The sequence below is a fragment of the Hipposideros armiger genome, unplaced genomic scaffold (assembly GCF_001890085.2).
Source record: "Hipposideros armiger isolate ML-2016 unplaced genomic scaffold, ASM189008v1 scaffold_51, whole genome shotgun sequence".
NCBI lineage: Eukaryota > Metazoa > Chordata > Mammalia > Chiroptera > Hipposideridae > Hipposideros > Hipposideros armiger.
The window spans coordinates 653350-670478 of record NW_017731401.1 but is presented as its reverse complement, the minus strand read 5'-3'; the positions used below and the strand labels follow the sequence as shown (position 1 = coordinate 670478).

The 17129-nt window shown below is 33.7% G+C and overlaps 1 protein-coding gene across 1 annotated transcript in view; it reads right to left on the bottom strand.

The window, feature by feature from the left end:
• Nucleotides 1-951: 951 nt before the first annotated feature.
• TBK1 (TANK binding kinase 1) overlaps nucleotides 952-17129 on the bottom strand; it is a 44066-nt gene continuing 27888 nt past the window's right edge. The window contains 13 exon segments of the mRNA XM_019640556.1: nucleotides 952-2241; nucleotides 5265-5336; nucleotides 5571-5677; nucleotides 6093-6189; nucleotides 6324-6425; nucleotides 6925-6964; nucleotides 7542-7618; nucleotides 7717-7838; nucleotides 11237-11315; nucleotides 12116-12217; nucleotides 14390-14481; nucleotides 14885-14943; nucleotides 16266-16462. Of these exon segments, the coding sequence (XP_019496101.1) occupies nucleotides 2190-2241; nucleotides 5265-5336; nucleotides 5571-5677; nucleotides 6093-6189; nucleotides 6324-6425; nucleotides 6925-6964; nucleotides 7542-7618; nucleotides 7717-7838; nucleotides 11237-11315; nucleotides 12116-12217; nucleotides 14390-14481; nucleotides 14885-14943; nucleotides 16266-16462 (1198 nt within the window). The 3' untranslated portion in view covers nucleotides 952-2189.

Here is a 17129-nt window from a genome sequence, read left to right as displayed (position 1 = left end):
CTACAAAACTGGAGATGCAACTTATTTTAAAGCTAATTTCACTTAAATAGTCATTCTGAAAATTAGGTTAGCACACTGGTATTTATTACTTTGTATTTATTGACTTAAGATGTTTTAAATGAGGGTACATTTTTGAGGGTAAAATATTGAAATAAAAATTGCTTGGTTTCATGTTACTATAATAGGTGTGAAAATTAATACAGGAAACCTCAATTAAAATTGGAGTTGGAAAAGCCTGTAGAGGGAGCTGTCATGCCCTACTACTCATCAATTACCCCAAACAGGAAGAGACTTACCTTACATCTCTAAAAGGAAGTGTACATACCCAGCAGGAGGAAGATTTTCTTCTTGCCCAGAAACAAGCCCATCCAACAGAAACTGCCACAGCTTAGCCAATGAGAAGCCATCGTCACCCTGAACTCTTACTTTCCTCCCACAAACTTTCATTTTTCTTTTGCTAATGGCTCACTTGCCCCATCTTCCTTTCCATAAAAGCTTTACATTCTGTATGACTTACTTGGAGTATCTCTCTGCTTGCTAGATAAGATGCTGCCCGATTCATGAATTAATAAAGCCAATTAGATCTTGAAATTTACTCAGTTGAAGTTTGTTTTGTAATATGTGGAATAAAAGTATAATTCTTAACCAATACAAATATGGTTAGTTTTTACCATATACAACTTATAAAAATACAATCCCCAGAGCAAGGGTTTATCGGTATGCTTTTCTAGAGTCAATGAAATAAAAACTAAATCTGCGAATATAACTAGCTGATCACATGGTTTAAGTAAAATTTTATCTAATGGTCAGTGATATAAACATTTAAACTATATAACTGAAGACATACACATCTTAGGTGGTCAAATGGAAAATTAAAATCAAGAGGGATTGTACACTCCCTCGCTACACACACACTCAGACTAAACAGGTATTTGAGAGAGGATAATTGTATTTATGTAAGTCATTCAACCCATGCATTTATTTCTATAATGTGTACATGTCACACTTAAAATTCCCCACCACAATGCATCAATTTGAGATTTCAAATAAAATCCTGATCCATTTTCAGTTTTCCAATGTTCAAGGTAGTCGAATTTATTTACTCTTTAGGACATAACTTTATGATATACAGGTTGTACATAATCACATGTCAATAATCTGATAAATCAAAAACCAAAACAAATCCTGATTGGATAAAATAATTTCTTGCTGAGCATAATCCTATACTCTAGAGCTTTGGGTAGATTTTTCAGGCAATGTTCCCTTTGGATTTTTATAGCATAAATTTATGAAAGAATTTCTATTAAACTTGGAATTAATGGGATTTGAAGACATACAAAATTGTCCCTTCATCAAATATCCTGAGAATTTACCATCACCACCCATATTATTTCTTTCAAAAGGTAACTCGTTTCTCAAACTGTTGTACACAGAAAAATATAAATCTTTACATTAAAATTGAGAAATTCATAGACATTTTCCATGAAATAGTAAGCAGAATTAAAGACATATATCGCTTAAAACAGTTGAAATGATCCTAAAATTTATATGACAATTTTAAATTCATGGCCAAAATAAAAGTGAATAGTTTTTAATAATTAAATCACTTAAAAATATTTGCTCAGTAACTTATCTACAAGTAAACAGACATGAGGATAACTGGGTTCTGGGCACCTTGTAAAATGAAATAATGCCACTTTATCCTTCTCAAAAAAATTGTGATCCTAGTAAAACAGTGGTTTGGTTCTGCTCCGCCCCCGCCCCCCCAAAGCTACCTCTTCTTTCTACCACTTACAAAATGTCAACTATCAGCCTTCTGATTTGTAAGGTTGCCAATTTTGGTTTGATTGAGAAATGTTTCCAGTAGGCAGTCAGAGATATATGACTCAGTTAGCCTTATGCAGAAGAGTAGAGGATCAGTATATCAACATAGCAGTCATGGCTTTCTTCTAGTGCTCACTGAGGTCAAATGTCCTCATATAATTATAAATGTTAAAAGGTAAAATTACATCTTAACAGCAGCCAAAAATTTATATATTTTTTATGTATTTACAATATTGTACATATTTACATCATCACATCAAATACTGAATTGTAGAAACAAGAGATCACCTAAATGAAGCATTCATTTTATGCCTCAGCATTATTTTCTTGTGCAAACTGAAACTTTTCCCAAACTTCTTAGAAAGCTAAAGACAGTCAACATTGCGAAGGCCACCATCCATGGTTAAAGAGCCAAACCTAAAAACACAGAAGAAAAATGGCAATCTCAAAAGATTCATTTATCCAGCCCCCAACATTTTAAAGACGACTATAGAATACTTTTCAGAGAAATCAGCTTTTATTTTTAAATAGTTTAAGCAACTATGAATTGCTCTATTTCTTACTGAAACATAACGGTATTACAAATATGTGAAAAAAATACAATTCAGTGGTTTGGGAAGACTTCATAAGAAAAAATGGGGAGTGATGTAATCTAGAAAGTGTTAGGAATAATTGGATAATTTCTTTTTGGCGGGGTGGCATTCTGAAGCAAAAACGTGGAGTTGGAAGTAAGTGTAACATACTCAAGGGACAGCAAGAAATGGAACCTTGCTAGAACAGACTGCTATCATGGGGCACAGTAGGAAATAAAGTTGGGTGAACTGGCAGGGGGAAGACTATTATATTCTTTGAATTCAAGTATGAATTTAGACTTGACCTGTTAGGTAACAGGAGTTTAGACATTTTTATGCCAAGGGAGAGGGATGGAAGATTATTTTGGCTGTAATACCCGTGACAGATGGAAGAGCCTGGGGTTGAGGAAATAGGTGGTAGTTATCACCACAGCTCACATGTGAGGGGTAAAGAAGACCTGAATGAGACTGATGAGGTGCAATATGGAAACTTGTTGAAAGATTACCAACCTTGATGAAAGGGAGTAAAGAGGAAGTGTCTAAAATAATTTATGTTCCAGGGACTGGGAGAAAGGTTGTCTCACTGAAGAGAATAAAAAATTAGAGGGAAAACTGAGTTGGGAAGGATGATATTAAGTGGTTTTTGACAGAAAAAATCTGAAGTGATAATGAGATATCCACATGGAGACAGTGCACAAGACTTGGCTTCTTTACTAGTTCTCGCACAAACCCTTAAGTAGTCACTTAACATTTAAGTTATGATTATGCCATGTTATATCACCCATATATTGTCAAATAAACCTACAAATAAAACACAGGAGGAAATGGCTCATTGGACACGCTTTGGGAAGTGGGGATTTTATTCCATAAGGCATAAGTGATTCAATATAAAAGTTTGTTAAAGTATATTTTAATAGTCTCTTCTACTTGTTAATCTTTAGCTTTACAGAATAAATTTAGGATTTAGCTAAAGTTGTGAAGAAACTATAAATTGCATACTATAAAAAAATAATTACAATGTAGTTGCTATAAACCAACAGGAAAAAAGATTTTTAAAACCTAATAGGTGAGTCACAGGAAAAAATTGAATCAACATATAAAAGGACGCTTAACATCATTATAAACCAAAGAAACGCAAATTAAAACAAGACATTTGTTTTTAGTAAACAAATAAGCAAACATTTAAAAAACTGATAACATTCAGTGTTAACAAAAGCATAGTCTTTTTCTGTTTGGGACAACCACACACACCTTTTAAAGAACAAAGTAACAAATGCTATCAAAATTTAAATGTGCATACCCTTTGACCCAACAATTCCACATCTAGAAATTGATCCCTCAAAAATTCTTAACACAAGTACATGAAGATATATATATATACATATGTTCACTAAAGTATGGTTTGTTATTATGAAAAATCAGAAACAACTTTAATGTCCAACAAATAGGGATACATTAAATAGATATGGTAGACCCATACATTGGAATACTAGGCAGCTGTCAAAAATAAGAAATATAGTTTACATGTACGGACTTGGAAAAGTACCCTTGATATATTATAGCCTTAACTGAAAAAAGTAAGACTAAACCAGTATGAACAGAATGATTTCATTCTTATAAAACACACACATACAACAATTAATAGTGAGTACTTCTGCAGGGGTGCAGGGGCATGAGAAAGGGCAGGTGGAGTCTTTTATTTCCAAATTTTTACAATTATATATTGTTTGAAAATTTTTTTTACAATTCATTATATTAAAATTGATAATACTATAGAAGTGTCTCATAACCTTCTGCACATAGCACAAAAATCAAGTGATTTCCTGATAGGGAGTCTTGCCAAGCTTAAGAGCATAGGTATAAGGGGACAAGGTTTTATAAGGAGATACGAGGCTGGGTTCTAGCTCCAGCTCTCTTCTCGGGGTATGAACTTCAATACTTGCAAACCATGGATAAAGACTGTCTGCTCTGCTACTGTATAAGGTTGCAATGCACGTTAAGTGAGATAATGCAGTGTGAAAGTGCCCTGCAAGTGAACAGACAGCATATAAATGTGAAATATTATTATTAGCAGAGGAACACCTAAGGGCTTGAATGAGAAGGGTGCTATTCTATGAGAGAGCCAAATATGGTTTAACTTCTGAGGAACCAGGATGAGGAGACAGCCATCCCAAAGTGACTTTATTGGCTCTGCACGTTTTCAAATGCTTTCTCCCTGATTTATTACGAGTCTATAGATAAGCAGACACCCAACTCCTTAAAGAACTGCACTTACAGATGGCACTCACCTGCAAGGTTTGCAGAGGGCTCTGTAAATTACCCAGCACCAATCAGAGGGCTGGCATCTTATAAGCAACTCTGATACTAAAATTAAAAATTATGATTCTAATGAGAAAAAGTTATTTAAAATAATGGGCAAAAGATTTTCATTTTTACAAACTGATTCAAATAAAGCAAATACAGTAAAACCTTGGATTGTGAGTAACTTGGTTTGCGAGTGTTTCACAAGACGAGCAAACATTTCTATTACATTTTAACGTGGTAAATGAGTGATGTCTTGCAATACGAGTAGTTTGTTTCTGGAACAAATTATGCTCACAAACCAAGGTATCACTGTAATTCTATTAACCAGTGCTTCTATAAAATGGCATCAATCATAACTAACTTGTCTTTATTCAATTTAAATTAAAATTAAATCCAAATTAAAAGGCGCTATGGAATCACAAAATGTAAGGGTTCTGACTTTATATCCCTTTCCCACTGCTTAACCTAGTGAAACAGGAAGACAGAGAGAAGTATAGATATGTATGCATGTGTACTTGGCTGCATATAACAGCACAGGACAGAATGATATCTGCATTAACTCACCTTTCTAAAATGTGGTTATTTTCAGCAAGTTCTTTAACCACTCCTTCCATTTCTTCTTTTAATTTCTTCATACTATACATGCAAAATAAAGGTAAATAAGCATCTTTGCTCAAAAAAGTATGCAAATGTTTTAGAATTCTATTTACTCGTATATTATATTTTAGTTCTCTAGATTGAACTAAGTCACTAAATAACATTAGCAAATGCATTCACAAGTATCAAAAATTTCAATATAAAAGATCAAGATCACAAACTGAAATAAAAACAAATGGGAACATCATAGTTACCAAATAACAAATGTCTTACCCAAGAGTCATTTCTACTAATGTGTTAGAACATGGATAAATTGGGGTCATGGTATGTTTGATTCCACTGGAGGCTTGAAACATTTTCTGAGGCAAAGTTTCTTGTAACTAAAATATCAAAAGGCCTCACATTAATCACAGAACAAAGTATTTACTACAGATCTTAAATCAAATATTACAGGCTTTCATAAGCCCTTTACAACTTTACGTTTTAATTTTAAAAGTACCAATGAAACAATACTTAAATCAACACTGTTTTAAAAAACTTTTCCAATAGATGATTAAAAAAATAGTCTAGCAGATGTTTTCAACTGCAAAACATCTAAGTTCTTAAAACTTGGCTCAAAATACATATCACAAACGGGCAAGGAGAGCTGACACAAGACATATTATGTCCTATTTATCAATCATAATCAAATACAAAATGAGAAGAATTTTCTTTTCACTTTTCCTAATCTGTATCTCTAGCTTTTTTTGAGATAAGGAGGAAAGATTTTTTTCTAGATACTTTTGATAGCTGTACCTCATTAGTATAGTCTTGATACTTTGATACTTCTTCTTCAATATCAAAACACTGATTAGTTAGAGATAGTAACTGTTTCCTAAGATGAAGCATCTTTCTGAAAACCAAAAAAGAATTGATTAATAAGCAATCTAATGAAATATTATTCTTACTTAAAATTTAAAATATACATTAAATTGTATATTGTGATGTCAACCACTAAGCACCCATCCCCTCCCAAAGTTTACCTACCTCATCCATTCTTCTGACTTATCCAAAAACGCCTCATACTTTTTAACACACTCATCTGTAAAGTGGGTCATAGCTTTTGTTGCATGGTGATACAGTTTTTGCCTGTAATTGAGATATAATCAGAGGCTTAAACCAATGTCACCGCTTCTATTTCCAGTATTAAAAAAATTTCAATATATAAAATTTGTTTCCTGTAATGACTGCTGTGACTTTAGAATATGTACGGTAGAAAGCCAAAGGTTTCTAAGATAGACTTTATGGCAGCAAAAGGAGAATGAGAAAAGAGTACAGTCAAAAAATATTTATGGAGTGACATTAAGGCTAAGAAGGTGGCTAAGTCTGTCCTCGCCTATGTCCTCTATTTTCTGGCTTTCCGCAACACAAGCACATGAGGCAGGAGAAACCTGCTCCCTCATTTCCCATCTCAGAAAGCTCTCAAATGGGGCCAGAGGAGTGAGCCACAAATATGAACACATAGTAATAACTGTGTAAAGCTAAGATTAAAATGTATTTCTAATTGTAATTAATTTTAACTTTAAGAAGAAGAATCATATTAATAACACAACCAAAAATAATTATTAAACATCATCTGGACACTTACTTATCAAATTTGTGGATTTGTTCTTCATTATAAGCTAGTCCTAAAAATAAAAAATATATATTACTTTTGTAAATGTAGAATCATAAAGTTGCACACCATATTTTTTCTTTTGAGACTATTACTTCTAAAAGGTGAAGAACTTAAAACAGATGTCACAAACTTGTGACCCATGGGTTAGATATAGCCCACAAATGCTTTTATTTGATCTGTACAGTGTTGACATTAAAAAGAAATTTAACTGCCAACATTTAAAATCAGGATATGTCTAATAAAATCTGTATTTCTAGCTTTTCTTGAGATACAGGAAGACTGAGCAACAAATTAGGAGAATTTGAAAAGTGGCTCTCCCCTTTAGATGGGAGTATCTCCTCTCCTCAGTCTCCACTGGCCAATCTCGTTCCTGTTACGTGCCTGGTCTCTACAGGTTTTAGAGCTCATGACCCGATTTCAAATATTGAAAAGGTTGGTTTCAGAAATAACATTTAACTTCTTTCCTGACAGAATCAAATCTCTTTAATAAATAACTTAAGGGGCTACCCTTACAAATATACTACTTCAACTGAATTACAACTGGTAGGGCTGATTCATTTGATTAACGAATGGCAAATTTTACTTACTACGTTCTGCTTTGTCTTTTTTGAACTGATAGTAAATCTCTGTGATGCAATTTAACAGGACTTGTAGCTTTTCTACACTATTGAAGGAAGAAAAACCCACATGAATTTACTGAGTCAATGTGAAAAAGAACATTTAATAATCAGAGCAGAAACGATCGATGAAGTTATAACCTACTGTCTATCTTTTGGATGAGTGCCTTCCTGATGGGCCCAGGTATCCGCCAGCAATCCTCCTGGAGATAATTTGCTTTCGGTATCCTGAAGGCTGGTTTCTATTGTTCCCTGAGAACTGGAAAGCTAAAGAAAACCAATGGGCTCAGACCCAGATCACCAAAAATCAAAAATGATTATCACAATGCCAATGGAATCTAACGCCTAAATCATAATTCTTTTATAAATTACTTCAAAGTCAGAATAATTACTTTTATCTTTAAATGCAAGGACTGTTTCTTAGGTTCATTTCTACCAACAGTGTAACAATAAAATATGAGACTAGTATTAATTACATTTTAAAAACATTTCTTATATTGTGTAAACTTTTTTTAAAAAACATACAAAATACTTCTGTTTGTTTATCTGTAAAATATGGTTAATACTCTATCTCACAGAGCTGTAAAAATCAAATAGGAGAACCATTAGCATAGACAGTCCCAAGTATAAAATCTAGGTGTGCAAGATTGTGCTCTGTTTAGAGGCCAGAGAAAAGTAATTCCTCTTAAAAACAAAAAATGAAACCTCATCTAAAATCCTGTTCATTTTAAGCTTAGTAAATTTATCACTTATCTACCACAGAACTAAACATTTGTAAAACTTTTAAAGAAAGAATAAAGTTTCAACTTAAAACAATAAATATATCTAAATATTCTAAGGGTCCTGATACATACTATTGCTTTTCAAATAAAGTTTTAAGTGGTGGTTTACACACACAGGCGACAAACAAGGGCGCCCTTTTTACTATACTCTTGCTGGACCGGCAACCTCAGCCTCTCATGGGAACTTGTTAGAAATTCACGTTTTGGGGCCCCACCTGTTGAATCAGAAACTCTGATTAAGCCTTACTAATTTTTTTTTTTCCTTAAAGATTTTATTGGAATTGGGGGAGGGGAACAGCGCTGGGGAATCGGGGGAAGGGGAACAGACAAGTTGCTGTCCTTTTGTTCAGTCTAGTTGTGGAGGACGTTGCTTCACTGGCCCATGTTGGTATTATCATTGTGCTCTTCCCGGGTGAGGCATATCGGTCGCCGGCCTCTGGACAGCCGCTCACGGCGGCTCTTGACAGCTCACACCAGCTGCTGGCCACTCACGCTGGCTGCCAGCCACACACGGTAGCTTATGGCAACCCTCTGCACCAGGGGCTGCAGCCTACGCTGTCGCCGGCGACTCAGGCAGCCCAGCTCCAGGTTGAGCTGTTGTTCACCATCTTAGCTGTAGAGGGCAGTGTCACTGGCCCTCATGTGCGATCTGAACCGGGGCCCTGCTGCTCAGAGCTGGCGTCCCAAGCCAGCTCTTAACCAATGTGCCACTAGGCTGGCCCCAAGCCTTGCTAATTTGAAAGACAAAAACAGTCTCTTACTATAATATGCAATTTTCTATTACTGTGAACATTTTTTCAAGTTTCGTAAGATCTCTATTTTTAAATCATTTCTAAATGTTCTTTGTGTATTTACTGTAGATTCAAAATATGGAAAATAGTTTATGGATAAAGTTATTTTTCACATTACATAAAAGTATGAAAAACAGCAGGTGACCTGAAGGACCAACAATAGGAAGATAATAAGTAAAACTATTAATAAATCCATTTGGCTGTATGCAATATTAAGTCTATAAAAAATAGTGTTACCAAAAACAAAAACCAAACAAACCAGAAAATGCTTTTACTATAAAGTTATACAAAAAATAAAAATAGTAACAATTGTATGTTTGTAGTGTAACCATAATTTAATAATATATATAAAAAGAGAGGACTAAAAACAGTGGTCGTCAAAACTTTAGCAGCATCGGAATCTTCTGGAGGGCTTGTTAAAACACTGACTGCTGAGCCCTACCATCAGAGTTCCTGATGCAACTGGGGGCCCCAAAATGTGCATTTCTAGTAAGTTCCCATGTGAGGCTGAGGCTGCTGGTCCAGGAATTACTCTGAAAACCACTGCTGCAGGACACTGAACAGAATGGTATCATTTCTACTTAAAAATTTTATTTTTATGGTGGAAAAAAATTTAATTAGGAAAGGAACCACAACAACTAAATAGACTATGAGGAAAAAACAATGCAATCTAGTGCAAAATAATTGGCCTGAAGGTAAAGCCCAGATTTCATAAGACTCTGTGTTCTTAAGCTATTTAATCACCCATGCTTCAATTCTCAGAGAATCTAAACCTTCACAAAAATGTCACAACAATGAGAAATACTCTGGGCTCCCCGAAAGAAAACAATTTCAATTCAAAGTGCTCAAATGATACTGTTACTGGAAGTGTCCATTAGGACCATGAGCTGGTAAATCAAGTTCTAAGACAAGAGCAGAAAAAGATCAGAAAATATTTACAACAATATGACCACCTATATTAAATACAAACAAATATTGGGGAGGACTATTTCTTGTTTCTCTGAGTTTTAACTGCTTTATTCTATAGCAACATTAAAAAAATTTTTTAATCATGACCCAGTCTCTTTTAAATGTGTATATATAACTGAACTGAAAGTTTCATGGAACAGTAATTTATTACATGTGATGCATTCTGACATTTTCTATTCTATTTCATTCAAAAACACTGCTGACTGCAGTGCAGTAAACTTTACAGCCTACTAATTATTCATGACATATTTTGAAAACCACTGTTCTAGATCTAAAACTGAGGAAAAGAAACTAAAAATCAACCTAAGCTGTGAAAGAGAGAAGAGATATCATATCAAGTTCCTTTTTACTTTTAACATCCATTTCATGAAAGAATACTTCAAATGCTAAAAAGCTTGAAGGAGTATAGGCTTTTTATTTATCTCATTTAATTGGTACAACAACCTGTGAAATAAGCAGGGTAAGAAACTGCCCATTTTAAAGAAAAAGAAACCAGGATGCAAAGAATTGCCTAAGTCACCAGGCAGAAATAGCTAGGTAAATAGGGGCAGACCTGGCATCTGTAATCGGCTCTTACAATACCTAATTTCATGCTCTTCTATAGTACATTTTAAAAACAGATCCAGAAACTACCTAAAATGCTATTGTATCTTTCAGCAGGGTAGAGATTTTGTCCTAATTTCTTTTTTTAGTTATAGAAATGATTCATTGCCTTGAGGAACCCAAATCTTTCTTTCTTTACTTTTTATTTCAAAAATATCTACTTTCCTAACTTGAGTCTATTTCTAACCAAGTTTAAGCACTCTGAATGTTAAAATACATTTATGAACTTGCTTTAATTGCCATAGCAGCCACACAAGAGCAATTACGAATTTTAAAGAGCGACAGGGAGAGAGAAAGAGAGAAAAGGGCTTAAGGCAAAGCAGGCTTTTGGAAATATCATAAGGACTGTATGGTAGTAATGGTATTTAAATATTGTAAACAGTTCCTAAAAATGGGAAAAGACTACTCTTTCTCCTGAGAGCTTTAGGTACATCATCTCTCTAGAAACGTTTACATCTCATCTTGCCAGCAAAGGAATAGACTGTGAGCCTATGACTGTCATAATTTTATAAATACTTACTCTCAACAATTTGGTGTGTATGTCTGAGATTTCATCTAACTCTGCTGATTCTAAATTGATCTTCATCAGCTTTTCATATCTGTATGGAAAACAAGTATGGAAAAGTAAAAAAGCAGAATGAACACAGAGATTTAAAAAGACGTTTTATAAATTACAGCTGAGTTTTTATTATCATACCATTTAAGAATAAGATTCTGAATGCAAAGCCTACAAAGCAACAGATTCCAAGAAAACTTGAGGTCTTTGTAAAGAAAGAATCTTACATACTTATAAATTTGTGGATTTAGAGATAATATATAAAAGACAACTTAATTTCTAATAGTCTGATCAGAGTCAAAATGCTAGATTTCAGAATTAATGGCGGTCAACAGTAAATAGTGAGTTCATTAATTGTATTTCCTGTGCAATACAAATAGAAGAGCTGAGGAAGAGGGCAGTTTAAAATATAATTCTGTTTCAAAAGAAAGTCTCAGGGATAAGATTAATAAGTATAATAAAAGTAATCCCAAAATTCTAAAAATATTACCAAAATACACTTCTAGAATACTTCTTCCTAGTTCCTTTGTTGATTACAGGTTATTTTATTTTCCTACTCAGAGGGTCTGCTTTGCAGGGTAAAAAATGAGACATTTCTATCTCAGGTTACCTTTTCCTTTGTAAAGGGAAGGGGAAAATGCCACCCAAGAGATGGGATTCATTTCTTACTGAGACAACTGGATATATGTGCCTTTGTGAGGAAGTGAGTTAAACTAAGGTTGTGCCTTAATACAAACACTTGTATAGTGTGCTGTATGTGCCAAAAATAGCTAAACAAATTAAACAGAAATGTAACAATATCTAGCATGTGAACCACTATTAGTAGGGAAGTAATCTACTCACACTTTCACAGTTTTTTCAATGTTTCTGATGCAGAAATCCAACGTGATCACAACTTCTGTCTTTTTGTGAACAGTTTCATTATAATCATCTTTAACTAATTCTCTAAAAAATAATATTATTCTCATTAGTTTATCTAAGGAATTATTTTCTCTTCTCTATCACTAATTACACTCTGTCCTACTGTTCAAATTTTTTAACAGTCTTGATAAATTACAAAAGCCAGTTCACTTTTTATTATAAAAGCATCTCTGTGAGCCTTATACATATCTAGGGCATAAACCATTACTACTTACTAGGTTAACCATTTAGAAATCTAAGGCATTAAAATTACATTAAAAAAAAATAAAAACTAATCTACAATCACACAAATAAGCTGAACAGCATGACATTTTATACCCCCAGAATTAATTTTTACTACTCATAGTAGATTGTCTGATTTACACTTTAAATCAATTTAATGATCTATGAAGAAGCAGGATAATATAGTAAATAACAGAACTGAAGGGTTTTTTTGTCTGCATCAAGGGTCAAAAACTAAGGCCTGATGCTTGTTTTTGCTGAGAATGGTATTTGCATTTTTAAAGGTTGTAAAAAAAACAAAGAGACCTTATATAGCCCACAAAGTCTAAAACATTTACTAACTGAAAAAAAAAAAATGTTTGCCAACAGTAGTTTACATGAAAAACTATTTTCTCATGACTTGTTAAACTAAAAGCCTAATAAGTAAAAGGAATAAAAGCTTCATGGAGCAGTAACTGGGGTAGATAACAATAGCAAGAGAAAATGAGAATGTTAGTAACAATACTATGAAAATAAATGGGAGTCAACACTTAGATTTCTCCAGAAACTATTAGTAAAAACAATGAGGCTTCTTAATGGAAAAGAAAAAAGCATAGGCTTACAAACTAGATATGTGAACACATAATAAAAAAAAAATTATAAGCATAAATTTTGGGGTTTAACATAAAAGTGACAGAAAAAAAAAGTCTTATTCCTTTTTCTTCTTAGAAACAGCAGCAGAACAAGCATGGTGAAATGCTTCACACATGTTTCTGCAAGAAGGGAAGGATAGGTGTGAGGCGGGTATGCAGAAACTGTCACAAGCATTAAAGCTGAAGATCACTATGAGCCCCAGAGAACACGAGGCCATTGCTACGTGTGCATAAAATCCAAAAGTTTCAAATGATGTGAAGAACTAGTGGCATGGTTATCAAAAGAGACCATTTATTCTCCATTTCTATCAGATGGAAAGATGACATCTACAAATCATGAAAGGTAAACAAAGGTCAAATCATCTTCATCCACAAAATATTTCCTAGGTCATTTTCAGGAAGAGAATACTGAACTAGATGATCAATATTCTGACCTAGAACAACTACCAGGGGTGCCAAAAAAATGTATACACATAACCTGTATTCATCTTTTGTTATTGGTATATATCGAGTATTACAATTTTAATATAGTTTTTTCTTTCTTAAAATGCATATACATTTTTTTGGCATCCTCTGTATATTGATTAGCAAAAAAAGAAAAAAAGAAAAAGCTTTTAAATTGCTTGTCAAGGTGACTGTACTTATACTGTATGGTTTCATTTATATGAAATGTCTAGAACTGGCAAATTTATAGCAATATTAAGCATATTAGTGGTTGCCTAGGGCTAGGAGGTTATAGCAAAAATGGGGAATGACAGCTAATGGGTGTAGAGTTTCTTCTTGGGGTGATAAAAATATTTTAAAATTTGTGGTGATAGTTTACACAACTCTGTAAATGTACTAAAAATCACTGAACTATACATTTAAAATAATGGATGCATTTTATAGTATGAGAATTATATCCAAAAATGATGTTTTTTAAAAAAATGCGGAGTGTATACTTCATTTGGGAAAAAGGCAGGAAAGAGAGGAAGATACTGAGGACATAAACCCTAGAAAGTACAGGCTGTACTGCATTACAACAATGACAAAAGCCTTCTAAGACAGTGAGATGACAACTGAGTCAAAGTCCTTGGAAAAGTAATTTATTTGCCATCACATCAGTGTGGTGGTGTAAGTTTTAAAGTTATTGTCCTGTCTCACAAAGTTATTGCAGGAATCAAATGAAAACATAACTGCTAAATGTTTTGTAAACTAAATGTGAAACAAATGTATTATAATAAAAATCAAGCACCTTACCCTACCTACTCTGAGGAGAAAAAGTATCAATGATGGGGTGGTTACCAGTTATTTAGTGAGGTCTATGTGAAGATCGATTTTCAAATTTCAATCTATTACTTACATCAGCCATCGTATCCCTTTTCGCATTAGTTCCTGATAAAGCAGCAAGGTACTGGCAATTCTACAGGCATAACATACAACTCCTGTTATTGCCTAATGAAGAAATACAAAATGTCAATATTTGGTGCTAACTGTGGTACAGGGTAGGAAAAACTACATACAAATTTTCAAGCTTATGTATTTTTATCAAGTTATTAAAAACACAATTAACCACCAATTTCTAAAAGCTAAGGACAGATATAACTGCAATAAACATTTCATCCTTAACATGATAATATTAAACATGCATCGTCTCAATAGAAAAATTTTTCTTGTAAGTTCAAGAAAGGATATAAAGTCAAGAAGAACACAAAATAATTTGCATGGATAATAATTTAAGTGAATAATTCCCTAAATCATATAGGCATATATGAAGACACAATACATGTACTGCTTCCAGTATTGATAGAATAATTTTAATTCAGATGTTTACATAGTAATTTAATTAAATACTAACCTTAGCCATGCTAGCATCTCCATCTAAATCATAACGCGGATGTACTTTAGGGAGGGAAACTAAAACATTGAAGTAAAATAATTAAAATCAGAAATTAAAAATTTTAAATAAATTATTATATCCTTTATATAGCAACCTCTAACTTAAACATTAACCTCTAAATTACCACCAAATTAAACATTAGTGGCAAAACTCTTTCATGTTTTTTTCTTAAAAACATTAAACATTTCCTTAAAAACATTAACATTTGGTTAAAAAAAACAAACAGGGCTGGCCGAGTGCTCAGTTGGTTAAGAGCTTGCTCAAGAATGCGAGCTCTGAGCAACAGGGCCACTGGTTCGATTCCCACATGGGCCAGTGACACTGCACCCGAGGTGAGCCACTGCTGAGCTGCCAACAGGTGACAGGATGGCTCAGCTGGTGAGAACACGTGCTCTCCTAACAAGGTTGACTGTTCGAGATGGTGGGCTACATGCCCACCTGCAACTAAAAAGACTGAATTCAGCACCTTGAGCTGAGCTGCTGCCTGGATGGCTCAGTGGATAGAGAGTGTGCTCTTAACAACAAGGCTGCCAGGTTCGACTCCCACATGGGATGGTGGCTACGCTCACCCACAACTAATTGAACACAGCATCTTGAGCTGAGCGGTGCGACTGGACTTGGAGCTGAGCTAGCTGCGCCCTCCACAACTAAGACTGAAGGACAACAACTTGGCTGTTGTCCTTCCCCAATTCCCCAACACTATTCCCCTCCCCCAATTCCCCAATAAAATATTTAAAAAAAAACAACAAAAAAACCCCACTTAAAACAATAATGCTCATTCTGTAACAAATTACCTGCGCTATTTCTAAGGGGTTTCATTTTTTTCTTAAATATATTCCAACACAACAAGCTTGACAATTTTCTTTAAGTCTAAATGAAATCCCAAAGATCCAAACAGAAAATTTGAAATCTGGGTAGTTTATTTTTTTCACCAGTAGGATTAATTTAAAAGATTCCAAAAATGCAGATCTAATTTTTCTTAAGACTCTAAAGCTTGGCAAAGTGTCCTAGTCACACTGGACAAAATAAATATTTGCTAAAATTTATGCTACAAAAGGTTATTTTGAGTGTTAGTGAAATACTAAAAATAGAGCTAAAGTGAAACATACACGACAAACTATTTTACCACTTTATAAAACCAAATATTTAATGTCAAATGATATTGCCTACAAGGTTTTTAGATTTTACTAGTCTTGTTCAACTGATTTACAAAATTTTAATGTTTATGAAAGATCTACATTAATGTCATCATCAATCAATTTTATGAAGATGACAATCATTTTTACAGGGTTTTTTTTTCAAATGGCTAGTAAGAACAACAGGAAACATCCCGACTTACTTTTTTCATATAACAATCCTATGGTACTCAGAGGTTCTCGGCTTACTACAAAGATAGGGTTTTCCTCAGTAGTTTTAGGGAAATGTTGTGCCAGTCTTCCAGGTTCTAGAACTAAGCGTCGTCCTTCATATATAAGTTCTTGATTTGAAGAAATAATTTTGGTTTGTTTATACACCAGTTCATGAAATACAGTAGCACTGTGTGAGAAAAGTCCAAAAGGACAACATACATGTGATAAAAAGAGAGATGAAGTCTTTTTTTAATGACTGAGTACAACATCCACTGCTAAGAGATATTTTAGATCATGATCAGTCCATAGATACTACAAAGTCTATAAACTAAAAATTCCACATTAACTCTATACAGCAATCAATTCTAAAATATTTTTATGCTTGGACACCTATATTGGATATGCACAATATACAGGATTCTCAATATACAAACATTCTTAATGTTTAATAATGGGGAGCCAACATAGCAGGGAGCTTAAGAGCAGTGACTCTGAAATCAGACTATCTGGGTTCAAATTCCAGTTCTTACACTTACTTGCTGAATTACCTTGTTACTTAAGCTAATTACTTTAAGTTACATAGCTCCTCTGTGCTAAGTTTCCTCATCTATAAAATGGGAATAATAGCATCTATCGTACAGATTTGTTGTGAGGACTAAATGACTTAAATATATAAAGAATTGAGAATATTACTTGCAACATGTCTATATAATGTTTGTTAAATAAATTAATAAAACCAGGTATTTTCAAAATGATGTTTTAGGGGAAAAGGTAGATTCTCCCTAAATCTGTGAAATCAAAGAAATGTTTCAGCAGCAAGTTGTGATTTGTCTCTGTCACAAGCCTCTTCTGCT